Consider the following 12,013-nt stretch of genomic DNA (forward strand, 5'->3'; position numbering starts at 1 on the left):
CACAGTGATCAGATGCAATGTTTAACATTTACATAAACAGGAAAATTCACATAAGTACAGTTAGGTAGATAGTCTTTTGGGGAGGAGATAAAGGGGGATAATGTCTTCCAAATGGAACATTTCCTTGGAAATTGACAATACCTTTTATTTCCATTAGCATCAGGAACATACTGCCTTGTTTGGGCTAAATCTTTCCCAATTCTGTCTTCAGACAAGTTTGTTACTAAAAAAAAAAAAAAATACTTAACCACTGATATTTTTCAGGTTACTGAGAGAAGTGGGACCTTTAGTATTCATAATAACAAATACTGTCATGCTTCCATGTGTTCACAGAATAGCTCCTCAGCTGTGTGAGAAGGGCTCTTGTTCATCCAGCTTTGGCAAAGAGATATTACCTGTTTGAAAACAATAACAAAAAAAGAATGTTATAGCTCAGCCTGCTTCCCAGCTGGCTCTCCTGAGCTAACTTACCACTTGGTTTGTCATGGAAAATAAGCAATGAAAGTAAGTGTAGCTACTATCCTGTTTTCCTAACTATGAGTATCTGAAAGAATCACAGTTATAAGTGAAGCCTAATTAATGCACTTTTCAGTAAGCAGCAGACAGGTTAATTAGCTATATGCATATAGGAGTGGAAGGAAGACTATGACTGTGAACTCACTTTGCCTCAAGAAGTGACACAGGGTTCTGTTTAGAAATAGCATGTGACCGATCAATGGATATGTCTGTTAAAACTATGACAACCATCAGGCTCTGAGATAGATTCTAAAATTTCATTTCTCCAGTTGACTGAGGTGGTTTAGTAAATCAGAGGCATGATTTAAACTAGAGTTCACAATTTTTTTAGCTTTCCTTCCCATCTTTGCTTCAACCAGAGCTTTCCTTTAATTGGTTGATCTTGATCAAAGAAGTAACCCCTGAGTTGGAGGACTGATGTTTGTTTCTGGACACTGTTTGGAAAGGTTCTCTGCTGAGGGTATCTCCTGAACTTGAAGTTGGTACTTGGAAAGCCATCTACCTGAGTGCTTAGGCTAGTCCCATTCCCAAATATCTAGAGGTGTGCATCAGCTCTGAGGACCCACTTATCTGCAGAGGGGATAAAAACTCAGCCCACCCAAGGTTCTGGATTTTATTATTGGCCCAGAGTTATTGTTAAACTTCCATTTAAAATAGTTGCAGTGAGGTTTAAAGATGCAAATCTTTACACCAGGTGTTGCAAACTGATGAAAACAGGATGCATCTGGCTTGCAGGTATGTTATTTGCATGGTCTTTTATTTTGAAAATTTTGAATTAATTGCCAGTACTTAAAACTTGGGAAGTATCATACAAAATGCCAGATGTCCAGGTTCTCTGGAAAAATGGGCTCACATTCCTGCCTGGCACTGAATGAGAAATAGCGAATGCCAGTTGCCCCTTAAGGCAGAGCTTGAGCTCCAGATTTGCTACTGCACACACTCCTCCCTGCCCCAGTTCTGTTTTGCTTTATTTTTTCAATCCTCACCTGAGGATATGTTTACTGATTTTAGAGAGAGAAACATTGATGTGAGAGAGAAATTGATCAGTCGCCTCCCAAAAGTGTCCTGACCAGGGAACGAACCTGTGACCTTGGTTTGTCAGGATGACACACTAACCAACTGAGCTATCTGGCCAGGGCCACAGTATTGTTAACTACAGTCATCATGTTGTACATTACATCTCCAGGACTAATTTATCTTAAAACTGGAAGTGTGTACCTTTTTCACCTAATTCCCAGTTTATACTTTTGGAGTGCTTACAGAGAGCAAATTTGGGCCTCACAGTTCCTACTATGTTCTTAGTTTACTGTGGGACAAGCTTGTTAGACCACTTTGGGAAATACATACCTGGGGGGGCCACAAAATACTCCTCCACAACTCGATGGGAGTTCTGTAGTAGTTCTTCAGCACAGTTGCCTTCTACCACATTGTCGGATCTCAAGTATAAACATCTACAAAACCAGAAGCTTACGGTTACCTTGTCGGAGAGCAGGGCTTCTAAGGCATGGTGGAGGATCAAGAATGCGAGAACAAGGGCTCAGCATACGGAGGCTGGGCACTGCTCACAGGTGGACGAGCTTGGTCAACACTAGATCAAGTGCGGTCTACAGTTTATAGATTCTCCCAATAACCCTGTGCAGTAAGTAGTTATTATTACTCGGGGTTGATATGCTTAAATATTTTTGGGTAATTACAATAGGTAAGTTGTTTTTGGTGGAGATAGATAATTAAAGGCAATTATAATACAGTGTGTTAAATCTAACAGGTAAGCATAGCTTGTCAAGGGAGTAGAAAGGGACATCTGACCTAGCCTGGGTGAGGAACAAGTACTCAGAATAAGTGATGTCATTGCTAAAGAATGGGCAAAAAATAGCTGGGTTGGGACTGGGAAATGGGCTTCCTGGCAGGTAACTTGCTCAAGAGTGGTTTATAAATGACTTAAGGGTACTAGCTCCTCTGTGATAGGACTGGGATCTGTGCTCAGTTCTGGTACTCCTAAGACAAGTGTTTTCACTGCAGTCACCTTTGTGGAGTTAAAAGTGCCTCCTCTTGCAAGATGTACCACAAACATAGCTCAGGACTCTCCTAGTGTTCTCTGGGTCTAGTGATTTCATTAAAGTATCCAGATGGCAAATTAATGAAACCAAACAGGGGCTGAACATCTATGAAGCTTCACTACTGTTTCAAGGTTTAAGAGTGTATGATAGGAGGTCTGAGCCTGCTTCCTGATACGTCGACCTAAATAGAAAGCAGTCTGCTCAGGCACGCATAGGGGAGCAGCCAAAATCTGCTTTGAGCCAGGCATACACTAAGGGCTAAACCTAATGGGATAAACGGGAAAGGGGTGACATAAACATCTGGGCAGAGGCTGCCTAGAGGGCTAAGTTGTAAGATTCTTTTAGGAAAGCACTAGTTCTTTTTGTGGCACCCAGCCTCAGGCTAGACACAGTAAACATGCTGGAGTCCATTCCAGGATCTGGCACTGTCTTAATTGTGGTCTTGAACAAGTGTGATCTTTCCAAACCTTAAGTTTCTTGCCAAAAACTCCCAGGAAGGCTGCAGTAGTGTTTTTTTATTAATCAGAGAAGGATTATGTATTTAAGAAAACTTGGAAAACAAAAATAAGTCATCCATAAAGATGACCATTGGATTGTCTGCAGCTTTTATTTCTGTTGGGCAGTATAACAAAATGGCTAAGAGCTTGGACTCCTGAATCACAGCTGAATTCAAGTCCCACTGAGAGGGGTTTTTTTCACCACAGCCACCTTCATGTGGCATGTGTGCAAATTACTTATCCTCTCCATGTATCAGTTTCCTTATTTGTTAGTGTGCTTCCTAGAGTTGCTGGGAAGATTAAATAAAATGATATTTTAAAAATCTGATAATGCTGGGCTGTACTTTCATGTCAGTAAGAGATGGATGTTGAATAGCACCTGCTCCTTACACCCAAGTACAATACACCCAAGTACACCTCAGTCCCCACCACTCATTCAGAGTATAACTGTACTTAACCTGCTGTTACCATGCTTAACCTGCCTAGTTCCTACAGACTAGATGGGTGCCAACTGTTTCTGGACACTTGGAGATTTTGATGAAGACTCTACGACCGCCAACAGGTTAAAAAGCTACTGCTTCCCAGCAGCTGATATAATAGCAACTGATTTTTCACTCATTTGGTAATCAGGTTTCCTGTGTGACATTTCCAGAAAAACAAAATTAACCCCTTTAAATATCACACATTTTCACCTGATTACTGTTTATGATGAAGTTGTTTCTAGAATAAACCCACACTTACCTGTTTTCTTCATTATAGGCTACTGAACCCAGGGTCTCTATGAGAGTGGCACTCCAAGCAGACCCTTCATTTGGCAAGTAGCATAACTTGACCTCGAAACCATGCATAAAACACCAAAAAGGAACCGAGGCACTCTTTAGGTACCTGTGAATCCCTGACTGTCTAAACCCTTCAGAGTTGTATGTGATAACTGAGTTAATGCATATAAATATTAATGCCTGTCACTTAAGCATGCTAATACTTTTTAGCTCAAACCAAGTAACAGGTTATTAGTGTGCCAAAGACTTCTATTAGCCAGTCGGGGCCTTTACAGTGACTGTGACTATCACTTAAAACCCTTTAACACTTGTCTTCACTTAACTGGGTTCTATTTCAAATGTCAGGCAGCATGTTCAAAATATGAAAGTCCCAAATTTATGGCAAGATTGCAGATCACTGAATACTAAGTCACTAGTCCAGCTACCAGATCCAAATCCCTCTTCATCTTTTTCACAAACTCTTCTCTGAGTAATAGTTACATTTCTTTAGTTATCCTCTAGACAACTTAGGAAATTCTGACTCTCCTTTGTGTGTCTATTCCCTACTTTCTCAAAGATATTAATAAAGGACAGCCAACATTTACTCAATGTCTGCTCAGTGCTAGATCCTGAGAACATGATGAGCAATAACAAACGTTCCCCGGAACATGGATAAGCAGGCGGGGAGAGGCAGAGAATCCAATATCACACAGGTGTATAAAATACATGTAAAATTACAGCACTATTGAATCCCATGAGAGACCCACGGGTCCTGAGGGGGTGGCAGTGGAAATCTGAAGAAAGAAATTAGGCAAAAAAGAGTAGGTGTGATGAAGGGGGGGTAAAGGCAAGGGCCTTTTAGAAGAAAAAAGGATGGAGAGGTAGATTAAGTGATGCCCTCCCTGCCTGCTGTGGTGAAGCTTTTGTCTTTATGCTAAAACCACCTGAAGGTTTTGGGTAGGAGAATGACATCAGATTTCTGTTTTGAAACGCAGTGTAACTTTGGGCAAATTAAACTTTCTACACCTGAGCATCAAAATATAAAACAGAGAGAGGATTTGAAGGAATCAAAGACGAGTTCAGAACAGGAAGTCAGCAAGCAGTTTACACAAAGGCTATGGTTACGGATGGGTCTGGCTATCCCTAATAGTGCTGATTAATAGCACCAATCTTTCTTGTTCCCACCTGTACTAGTTTATTACTTTGGGTGGTTTTTTTTTAATCCTCACCCGAGGATGTCTTCCCATTGCTTTTTCAGTGAGAGTGGAAGGGAGCGAGAGACACATCGATTGGTCGCCTCCTGCACGTGCCCCTAGGGGTGGGGATGGAGCCTGCAAGCGAGGTATATGCCCTCGGCCGGAATCCAACCCGGGACCCTTCAGTCCGCAGGCCGACGCTCTAACCAGAGCCAAATCGGCCAGGGCTACATTTAAATTTTCCAAAAAAAATTTGAGACAGGAATCCAACAGTAATCAAGTTGGATATGAACTCATTCTAATAAGAGGACAAGTCAACAAAAGTAAGACGGTCAAGAAAAATATCTGAAGAAAACCCAACAGGCTCAGGAAGAGGAGAGGGGATTTGGACTGGTCAGAAGCCCTTCGGAGGAGATAAACTGAGACCTGCCAAAGACACCGTCCAAGAAAAAAGAAATAGCAAAGTGCAAAGATCCTGGAGAGGGAACTAATTTGGCATGCTGGAGAACAGTAATGAAGCCCATGGGAAGAGTAGTGTGTCCGGGTGGTGGGCAGGAGCTCTCTGAAGCAGAGCCTCCAAGAATGATAGATTTTGTTCCTAGTTGCACTGGGAGGCCTTGACGAATTTAAACGAGAGCGATAGGACCCGTTAGAGTGAAAGCACTTACCCGGGGTGAAAGAGCGTAAGTTCCTGCCTCTCGCCTAGGGCTTTCTCCCTCTGGGAAACATGACACTAATCGCCGCCCTGAAAGGCTGCGAAGGTGCCACAGGCCGGCTTCGGGGCCGCAGCCCCGGGTTTACCTGTCCTCCAGTACTGACTCCATGGGCTCCACCCCGTCGGTGTCCACGCCGCGCAGCCGGTCGGCGAAGGCGACGGCCTGCTCCAGCTGTGCCACGGCCGCGGCCTCCTGGCTGCCGAAATCCACGAGCGCTAGACGCTCCAGGCGCCCGATCACGTCGGCGGTGATTCGCCCCCTTCCCTGGGGAGGAGTGCGCGTGAGGGAGGCTGTGCCTCACGCGCGCGGCCCGCCCCGCCTCTCCAGCCGCTCACCCCCCGCGGAGGCAACCCCACCTCCCCGCCTTTACCTGAGGATTTGCCTTGGAAGCGAAGCCCCGGCGCCCGCCCAGGGGGGCCCCGAGGACCAGCCGCACAGCCCGCGCCCACATTTCCCCTTCTCGGCCTCCGTACGGCGCCCTCACGTAAGCGAGCGACGTGCCTGAGGGTGATGACATCAGAGTGCGCCGCCACTGCAGCCGCCATGAACAGCGTAGGGGAGGGATGCACCGACATGAAGCGCGAGTACGATCAGTGCTTTAATCGCTGGTTTGCCGAGAAGTTCCTCAAGGGGGACAGCTCCGGGGACCCGTGCACCGAACTCTTCAAGCGCTACCAGCAGTGTGTTCAGGTGAGCTGCCGCCCTCGCCTCCACCCCGGGCCCCGCGCGCTCTGCTGTGTCCCCGGCCTCAGGCCTTGTGTCTTGCCCGGGTTGGGACCGGGAGGGTGGAGAAAAGCCCTGTCAGTGAGGCCAGTGGCAGTTCTCTCTCCTGCCGTCACCACCAAAGCTGCCCGGTATTTCTCCAGATGACAAAGTTAAATGTTTTTGTAGTGCTTTACTTTTTATGGAGCACAGTAACATTCTTTGGTTCACTTGTTTATCTTAACTTGCAAAGTGGGCGTAGCTCTTCGTCGCTGAAAAATAGAACACTGACGCCCAGAAATGGGAGCGGTTAGGCCCCGTTCACTAGAATCAAGTTGCTTTGATTTTTTGCGGTGGTGCCCTTTTCCACTGTATTGTTCTGGGGCAAGGCTGGGTGGGTGTTAGCCTGTCTCTGGCCTGGCCCATGAGACAATATGGGGGGAGCATTTTTCCTTGTTATAATCCCTTCCTTCTCTCCTTCCCTCCCTCCCTGCCTCCAGTTGTTGCTGTCTTTACCCCTTTTGCAGACAGGGAAGTGAGGCTTGCTCAAAGCCAGTAAACTTCATATTGACCTTTATAATGTGTTTTCTCCTCCCACCAGAAAGCAATAAAGGAGAAGGAGATTCCTATTGAAGGACTGGAGTTCATGGGCCATGGCAGAGAAAAGCCTGAAAGCTCTTCTTGACCTTGATAGTCACCTTGAAAACTGACTCCTCAAATCAGGAAATTGAGCACTGTGGATTTTGTCAATTAAGGCTGTGACGATAGCCATCAATTTAATGAGGGGTTTAGGGGGGAGTTTTTTCCCCTCCTCCTAGATGTTTTCCTCTCACTTGTAAAAGATGATGAACCGTCACTTTTTACTTTGGGATGATTTCTCACTTGCATCTTGCAGGAACTTGCTGTGCTAAAACGGAATGATCTCTTGGGATTATGGTTGCAATACTTCATCTGGGATCAGCTTTAAATATATCTTGTATGTAAATACTGATAAAACTTGTCAGGATGATCATGGTTGCCTGACCTCTTGGGTTATGCTTCGAAGGACATTAGGTATACTGTACTGGGGTCACTGTTCATGGAAGCAATTGGTTTGGACCTCTTTTCTCTCAGGGAGCTAATGCTCTAAAAAGGGATCCCTTCACGACTGTTTCAATCAATGTTTGGAGGCAGTTTTATTTTTATATAGTAACTTGACTGTTAAGATCACTGGTGGACTGGCTTAGCCAGGAGGAAACTTTTAAGTTCCCTGCCTTAACAAGAGGTGTCAGATCTCAAAACGTGAAAGCTTCAAGAATGTTAGAATGAACACCATTTCAGAGCTCACAGTGTAGTTGTCATTAAGATCCTTGGAGTATGCTGTGGAAGATCCTGAATTGCAAAGATTTGCTGCTGCTAGCTTTCAGCCTAAGTCAGTGAATTAAGTCGACCTGTGTATCATGAAAATGCCAAAATACTGTATGTGGTTAAATAGGGGGAGAAAGGAATTTGCTTTATTTGCCTTGTTTATCCACCCTGCACTGTAATATCTGTAATCATGAAGATGGAATAAACTGTAACGTTTAGTTTCTCTTATTTGCTCCTTGAACTCTGCACTTTATGGAACAGCTATTACTGTTACCCCACATATCCCATGTATACACTGGAGGGAGTTTTATATGTTTTATAATTTAAAGGCGAGGATAAAGTGAAGATTTATCTAAGGTAGTATGGCATGGAAATTAGAAACCTCACTGACTTTTTAAAGTTTATTTCCACATGGCACACAAAGTCAGGATCAGGTGAGCACTTCCATACTTCAGAATGTCATGTAGTTCCCACAACTGCTTATCTTGAGTAATATGGTTCAATAGTATGAAATTTGATTTAAAGACCTAAGTTCTATTATCTCCACCTTACCAATTACTACTTCATATTTGTAACCAGTCCTTAATGTCATTTTGAGACATCCTGCATTTATATTTTGACTGTTTAAGGTCCATTCTACAAGGATTATGAGATATTTGGAACCCAGCTGAGGGAGGCCAGACAGCAAGCCGAAGATACAACATCTGTTCTGAATTCAGACTGGCCACAAGCACAACAACTCTATGGGGAAGCACAGGCTGTGGCTAGATCACAAAATGGCAAAGATAACGGGTTCTCTTTTTCTTAACTGTAAATGGTTTTCACACCCCACATTTCTAAGTCCCTCACCTCTGCACAGTCCCAGTTTACTACAGGTGCCAACATCAAAACCTTGCAGCTTCCTGAATCTTACCACAAAACTGTCTGGTTGAGCCTTGAGAATAAAATGAGCTCCAAGCCAACCATGTTCTTTTATTTTAATTGCTGACAGAAATTTTACTATTTTGACTTCATCCTCCAACTATCTCAGCTACTTCAAAGATGCTGCCTTTATTTCTCCAAAGGATTCTGACCCTAACAATCTTCTGGGTGCTGAGAGATGACCCCAAAGTGAGAACATGACACCTCCAGAGAAAAAGATCTGACTATAGGGAGTGTTCTGCAGCAAATGCTGACAGAATGGGATAGGAGAAAGCTGAGACAGGAAGCACTTCCCCTTGAGAATCTCAGAAACCTCTCTTAAATGAAACTGCAGCCATTCTGCTGGCCACTCAATGTCTGCCAGGACCCAATCTTGGTAATTACCTCCACTCCGTTTGCTTTATTTTACATACCCCAGGAGCAAGAAACCAAGGAAGGCCTGTTACAAACCCTGTTATTCAGAAGCCTCATTGCACAAACAGAAATAACATTAATGCTAATTTCTAAGGGAAAAACACCACCAAAGAATGCAATTCTTAGGTCATGACCAATCTAATTTATTTAAGCCATCTCCTGCCATAAGCAAAGAGACGGGAGATTAGTATACTTTAGTCATCATTTTATACTAGGGCAAGAAGGTCAGCTTAAGGTCCCATATACTTCTGGTCCGTGTGCAGAGTATTGGTCCCAACCAGTGCTGTGGTCCCCACTGGGTAGTGGTCCAGGTTCTCTCTATTCATCTTCATAGCCAGTTGGAAGCGGATTCAGGTGAGGATTATGGAATAGAGTATGGTTACCATCTCCCCAGGGAAAGGGCTGTGGAGTGAAGATGTCAATTAGAACATTCCAGAAAATAGTTCATAAACAGCACTGCCATGAACTTAAAATAGGGTGATAGGTAATACATAAAACAAAATGGAAATTAGTTCTTTTTCAGCCTTCCCATAACTCAAGGGGGAGCTCTTATAACTTCTAGGAGAGCTCTTAGAGTAGGTAACAGGAAAAGCAAGCTCAAGTTTGTTCTTCATAAGCCTCTCCCTGGTAACTGGTATATCAATGTTGTGTTTATGACAGTGTAATCCTCAAGTCACCTGTATCAGAAATGGCAGAGGTAGGTATGGGGGAGAAGACAGTCCCATGCTACCTTTGAAAAGCATTGTTCTTGGGCAGTGGTTTCCAACACAGGATGATTTTGCCCCTCCAGCGACACTGGGCAATATCTGAAGACATCTGGGGCGGGGTAGGGTACTACTGGCATCTAGTGGGTAGAGGTCAAAGTATGCTGCTAAACATCCTACAACTGAGGAGAGCCCGCCCCAAGAATTATCCAGCTCCAAATGTCAATAGTACTAAGGCTGAGAAACCTTGCTGTATGGCTTCTAATTCTACTATACAAAGGTGGGAGTGGGGCTCAAAGACTCAAAAATTCTTCCTGAATCTAAGAATCTAGCTTAAGTTTCTATGAGGCCAGTCCTACCTGGACTAAGTGATGTAATAGTTATTAAAGGACCAGAAGAGGCTCTTGTTAAGAATACAGCAAACAACGGGAAACAAATGATTAAGCAATATCTGCATCCACAGCCAAAGGATAAAACAGCTGGGAAGATATACAGCCTAGAGGAGAACTGAAAGTGTCAGCGTCTTCATTATGCAACTAGTACCTGCCAGGTGCCCAGGTCCTAGAAAGGTGAACCACGTTCCGACCTGCCAGCTTAATCAAGTTTCCCAAACCTCCAAGTTTTATATAACCGACAACTGTTTCCGAACAGTATCAGGAGACAGAAACTGGGAAGGATCATAGAAGGAAAACTGAAGGGCACTTATTGTATGACTCTGAAGAAGAAACTGAGAAGTGACCCCCCTCCCCCACGCCTCAGGTTCCTTTCCGTAAAACCGGAGAAAACAATTGGTGATTATTTCATGAGAAACTGTACACGCCCGGGGTGGAATGCACGCTTTCAGAGAATAAAGCACTTGGACGAGGGCATCTGGAATGAAAAGAGAGCGGACACTCCAAGAGAACGCGAGGGCGTACCTTGGTCCTGATGCGGAGGTGGGGGTAGGCGATGAACTCGGGTCTCTCGTGCTCCTCGTGGTGCGACTTCAGAAAGACGTTCAGCATGCTCACGCCCACCCCGGGGAGCGCAACGAAGTAGGTGAGGGCCTTCCACATTCGAGCTGCGGAGGGGCACCACGGCTCAGGCCGGCGGCGCTGGAAACCGGCCCGCGTCTCATCCCCCTCCCCCAAGGCCTCGAGCCAAGGTCACAGTCCCGCGCCGCCTCGCTGGAGTCGAGCTGAGGCCCGCGCCCCCGCCCGCAGCCCCAGTACCTGAGCCCTCCTCGCCGTGGGCGCCACTCGACATAGGCCGCGCCAGCTGTGGCCGGAACCGACCCAGCAGCCTAGGCACCTGGGACCCAGCCGCCGCCGCCATTTTTACCGAGACCTCCGCAACGCCGGAAGCGGAAGCAGAAGAATGGGCTGTGGAGGCGGGACCCCAACCTCAAAGGAAGTTCCTATTGGGCGGTGCCTTTTAACCAAGGAGCCTGCGCACTCTCTTCGGGGCGGAAGCGTCTCTGTCGAGAAGCTCGGAGCAGCGGAGCAGCGGGGAGCGTGAGTCCCGCGCCTCCCGAGTGCGCTCCCCCTCCCCACGGTCCGCGCCCCGGTGGAGCTAAGCGCCGGAGGAAGGTTAGAGGGGGCGCCCTGGCATCCGTGATCGCTCCCTTCGTTGGAGTCCGTGGACAGCACAAACCGCCTATCTAAAATGCCAGGCCCCCGCCTCCCCATTCTCTGACCCTGCCTTGTTTTCATGGCACCTGACATAATTAATCGTCGTCTTCATTATTATTTTGTCTGGCTCCCTTGATAGAATATAAACTGATGCCAGGAGTTCGCCCTACTTACCATTCCCAGACTCGGGAATGGTGCCAAAATTTGATGAATGAGTGAGTGGATTGGATGGATGAATGAATGCTTGCATAATGAATGAATAGCAACGGGAAACAAAAATTGGTGTTTGCTATGTTTTGGCACGACAACATCCTTCTACTCATCTAAAAACAGTTTTTAAAAATAAAAGTTTAAAAAAAGTAGATACATATGATGAAAATAAATTTCTGATCATAGGCACCTTTAATAATATAGGGAAGGCTCTGAACCCTTCCCCCCAAAATGCACCTCCTCCTAAGCACACAGTGTTTAGCAGACATTGTTGGGGGAACAAGGTACCATAAAGTACATCCGGAGACCCCCCTAAGAGTCCTTGTGCCCCAGGTCAAGGACCCCTGAGTAGGGGAATAAACAGG

General features: G+C 45.5%; 3 protein-coding genes across 3 annotated transcripts; 1 reads left to right on the forward strand and 2 right to left on the reverse strand.

Moving 5' to 3' along the window:
- Positions 1-6,191, reverse strand: GATC (glutamyl-tRNA amidotransferase subunit C). Its single transcript, XM_087828795.1, has 4 exons — positions 6,149-6,191; positions 5,826-6,030; positions 1,864-1,967; positions 1-395 (listed from the first exon to the last, which is right to left on the reverse strand). The coding sequence occupies exons 1-4, from the start codon at positions 6,189-6,191 to the stop codon at positions 343-345; spliced, it is 405 nt and encodes a 134-aa protein (XP_087684921.1). The 3' UTR covers positions 1-342.
- A 44-nt stretch (positions 6,192-6,235) lies between these two features.
- Positions 6,236-8,017, forward strand: TRIAP1 (TP53 regulated inhibitor of apoptosis 1). The gene is made up of 2 exons (XM_016201598.2): positions 6,236-6,430; positions 7,044-8,017. Exons 1-2 carry the CDS (start codon positions 6,251-6,253, stop codon positions 7,125-7,127), a joined length of 264 nt encoding a protein of 87 aa, XP_016057084.2. The 5' UTR covers positions 6,236-6,250; the 3' UTR covers positions 7,128-8,017.
- Positions 8,018-9,251: 1,234 nt separating this feature from the next.
- COX6A1 (cytochrome c oxidase subunit 6A1) lies at positions 9,252-11,153 on the reverse strand. Its single transcript, XM_016201596.2, has 3 exons — positions 11,040-11,153; positions 10,746-10,888; positions 9,252-9,526 (listed from the first exon to the last, which is right to left on the reverse strand). The coding sequence occupies exons 1-3, from the start codon at positions 11,140-11,142 to the stop codon at positions 9,443-9,445; spliced, it is 330 nt and encodes a 109-aa protein (XP_016057082.1). The 5' UTR covers positions 11,143-11,153; the 3' UTR covers positions 9,252-9,442.
- Positions 11,154-12,013: the final 860 nt, after the last annotated feature.

This window comes from Miniopterus natalensis, chromosome 20, assembly GCF_054644295.1.
Source record: "Miniopterus natalensis isolate mMinNat1 chromosome 20, mMinNat1.hap1, whole genome shotgun sequence".
Classification (NCBI taxonomy): Eukaryota; Metazoa; Chordata; class Mammalia; order Chiroptera; family Miniopteridae; genus Miniopterus; species Miniopterus natalensis.

Bases quoted from the DNA above. Each gene is read 5' to 3' on its own strand.
- TRIAP1 (XM_016201598.2), top strand. From the start codon at position 6,251: ATGACATCAGAGTGCGCCGCCACTGCAGCCGCCATGAACAGCGTAGGG. The intron at 6,431-7,043 runs GTGAGCTGCCGC...TCCTCCCACCAG, and splicing joins GCTACCAGCAGTGTGTTCAG to AAAGCAATAAAGGAGAAGGA.
- COX6A1 (XM_016201596.2), bottom strand. From the start codon at position 11,142: ATGGCGGCGGCGGCTGGGTCCCAGGTGCCTAGGCTGCTGGGTCGGTTC. The intron at 10,889-11,039 runs GTACTGGGGCTG...GCCCCTCCGCAG, and splicing joins CCACGGCGAGGAGGGCTCAG to CTCGAATGTGGAAGGCCCTC. The intron at 9,527-10,745 runs GTACGCCCTCGC...TTCACTCCACAG, and splicing joins ACCTCCGCATCAGGACCAAG to CCCTTTCCCTGGGGAGATGG.
- GATC (XM_087828795.1), bottom strand. From the start codon at position 6,191: ATGTGGGCGCGGGCTGTGCGGCTGGTCCTCGGGGCCCCCCTGG. The intron at 1,968-5,825 runs GTAAACCCGGGG...CTGGTTTTGTAG, and splicing joins GAGTCAGTACTGGAGGACAG to ATGTTTATACTTGAGATCCG. The intron at 396-1,863 runs GTATGTATTTCC...GTTTTCAAACAG, and splicing joins GTATTTTGTGGCCCCCCCAG to GTAATATCTCTTTGCCAAAG.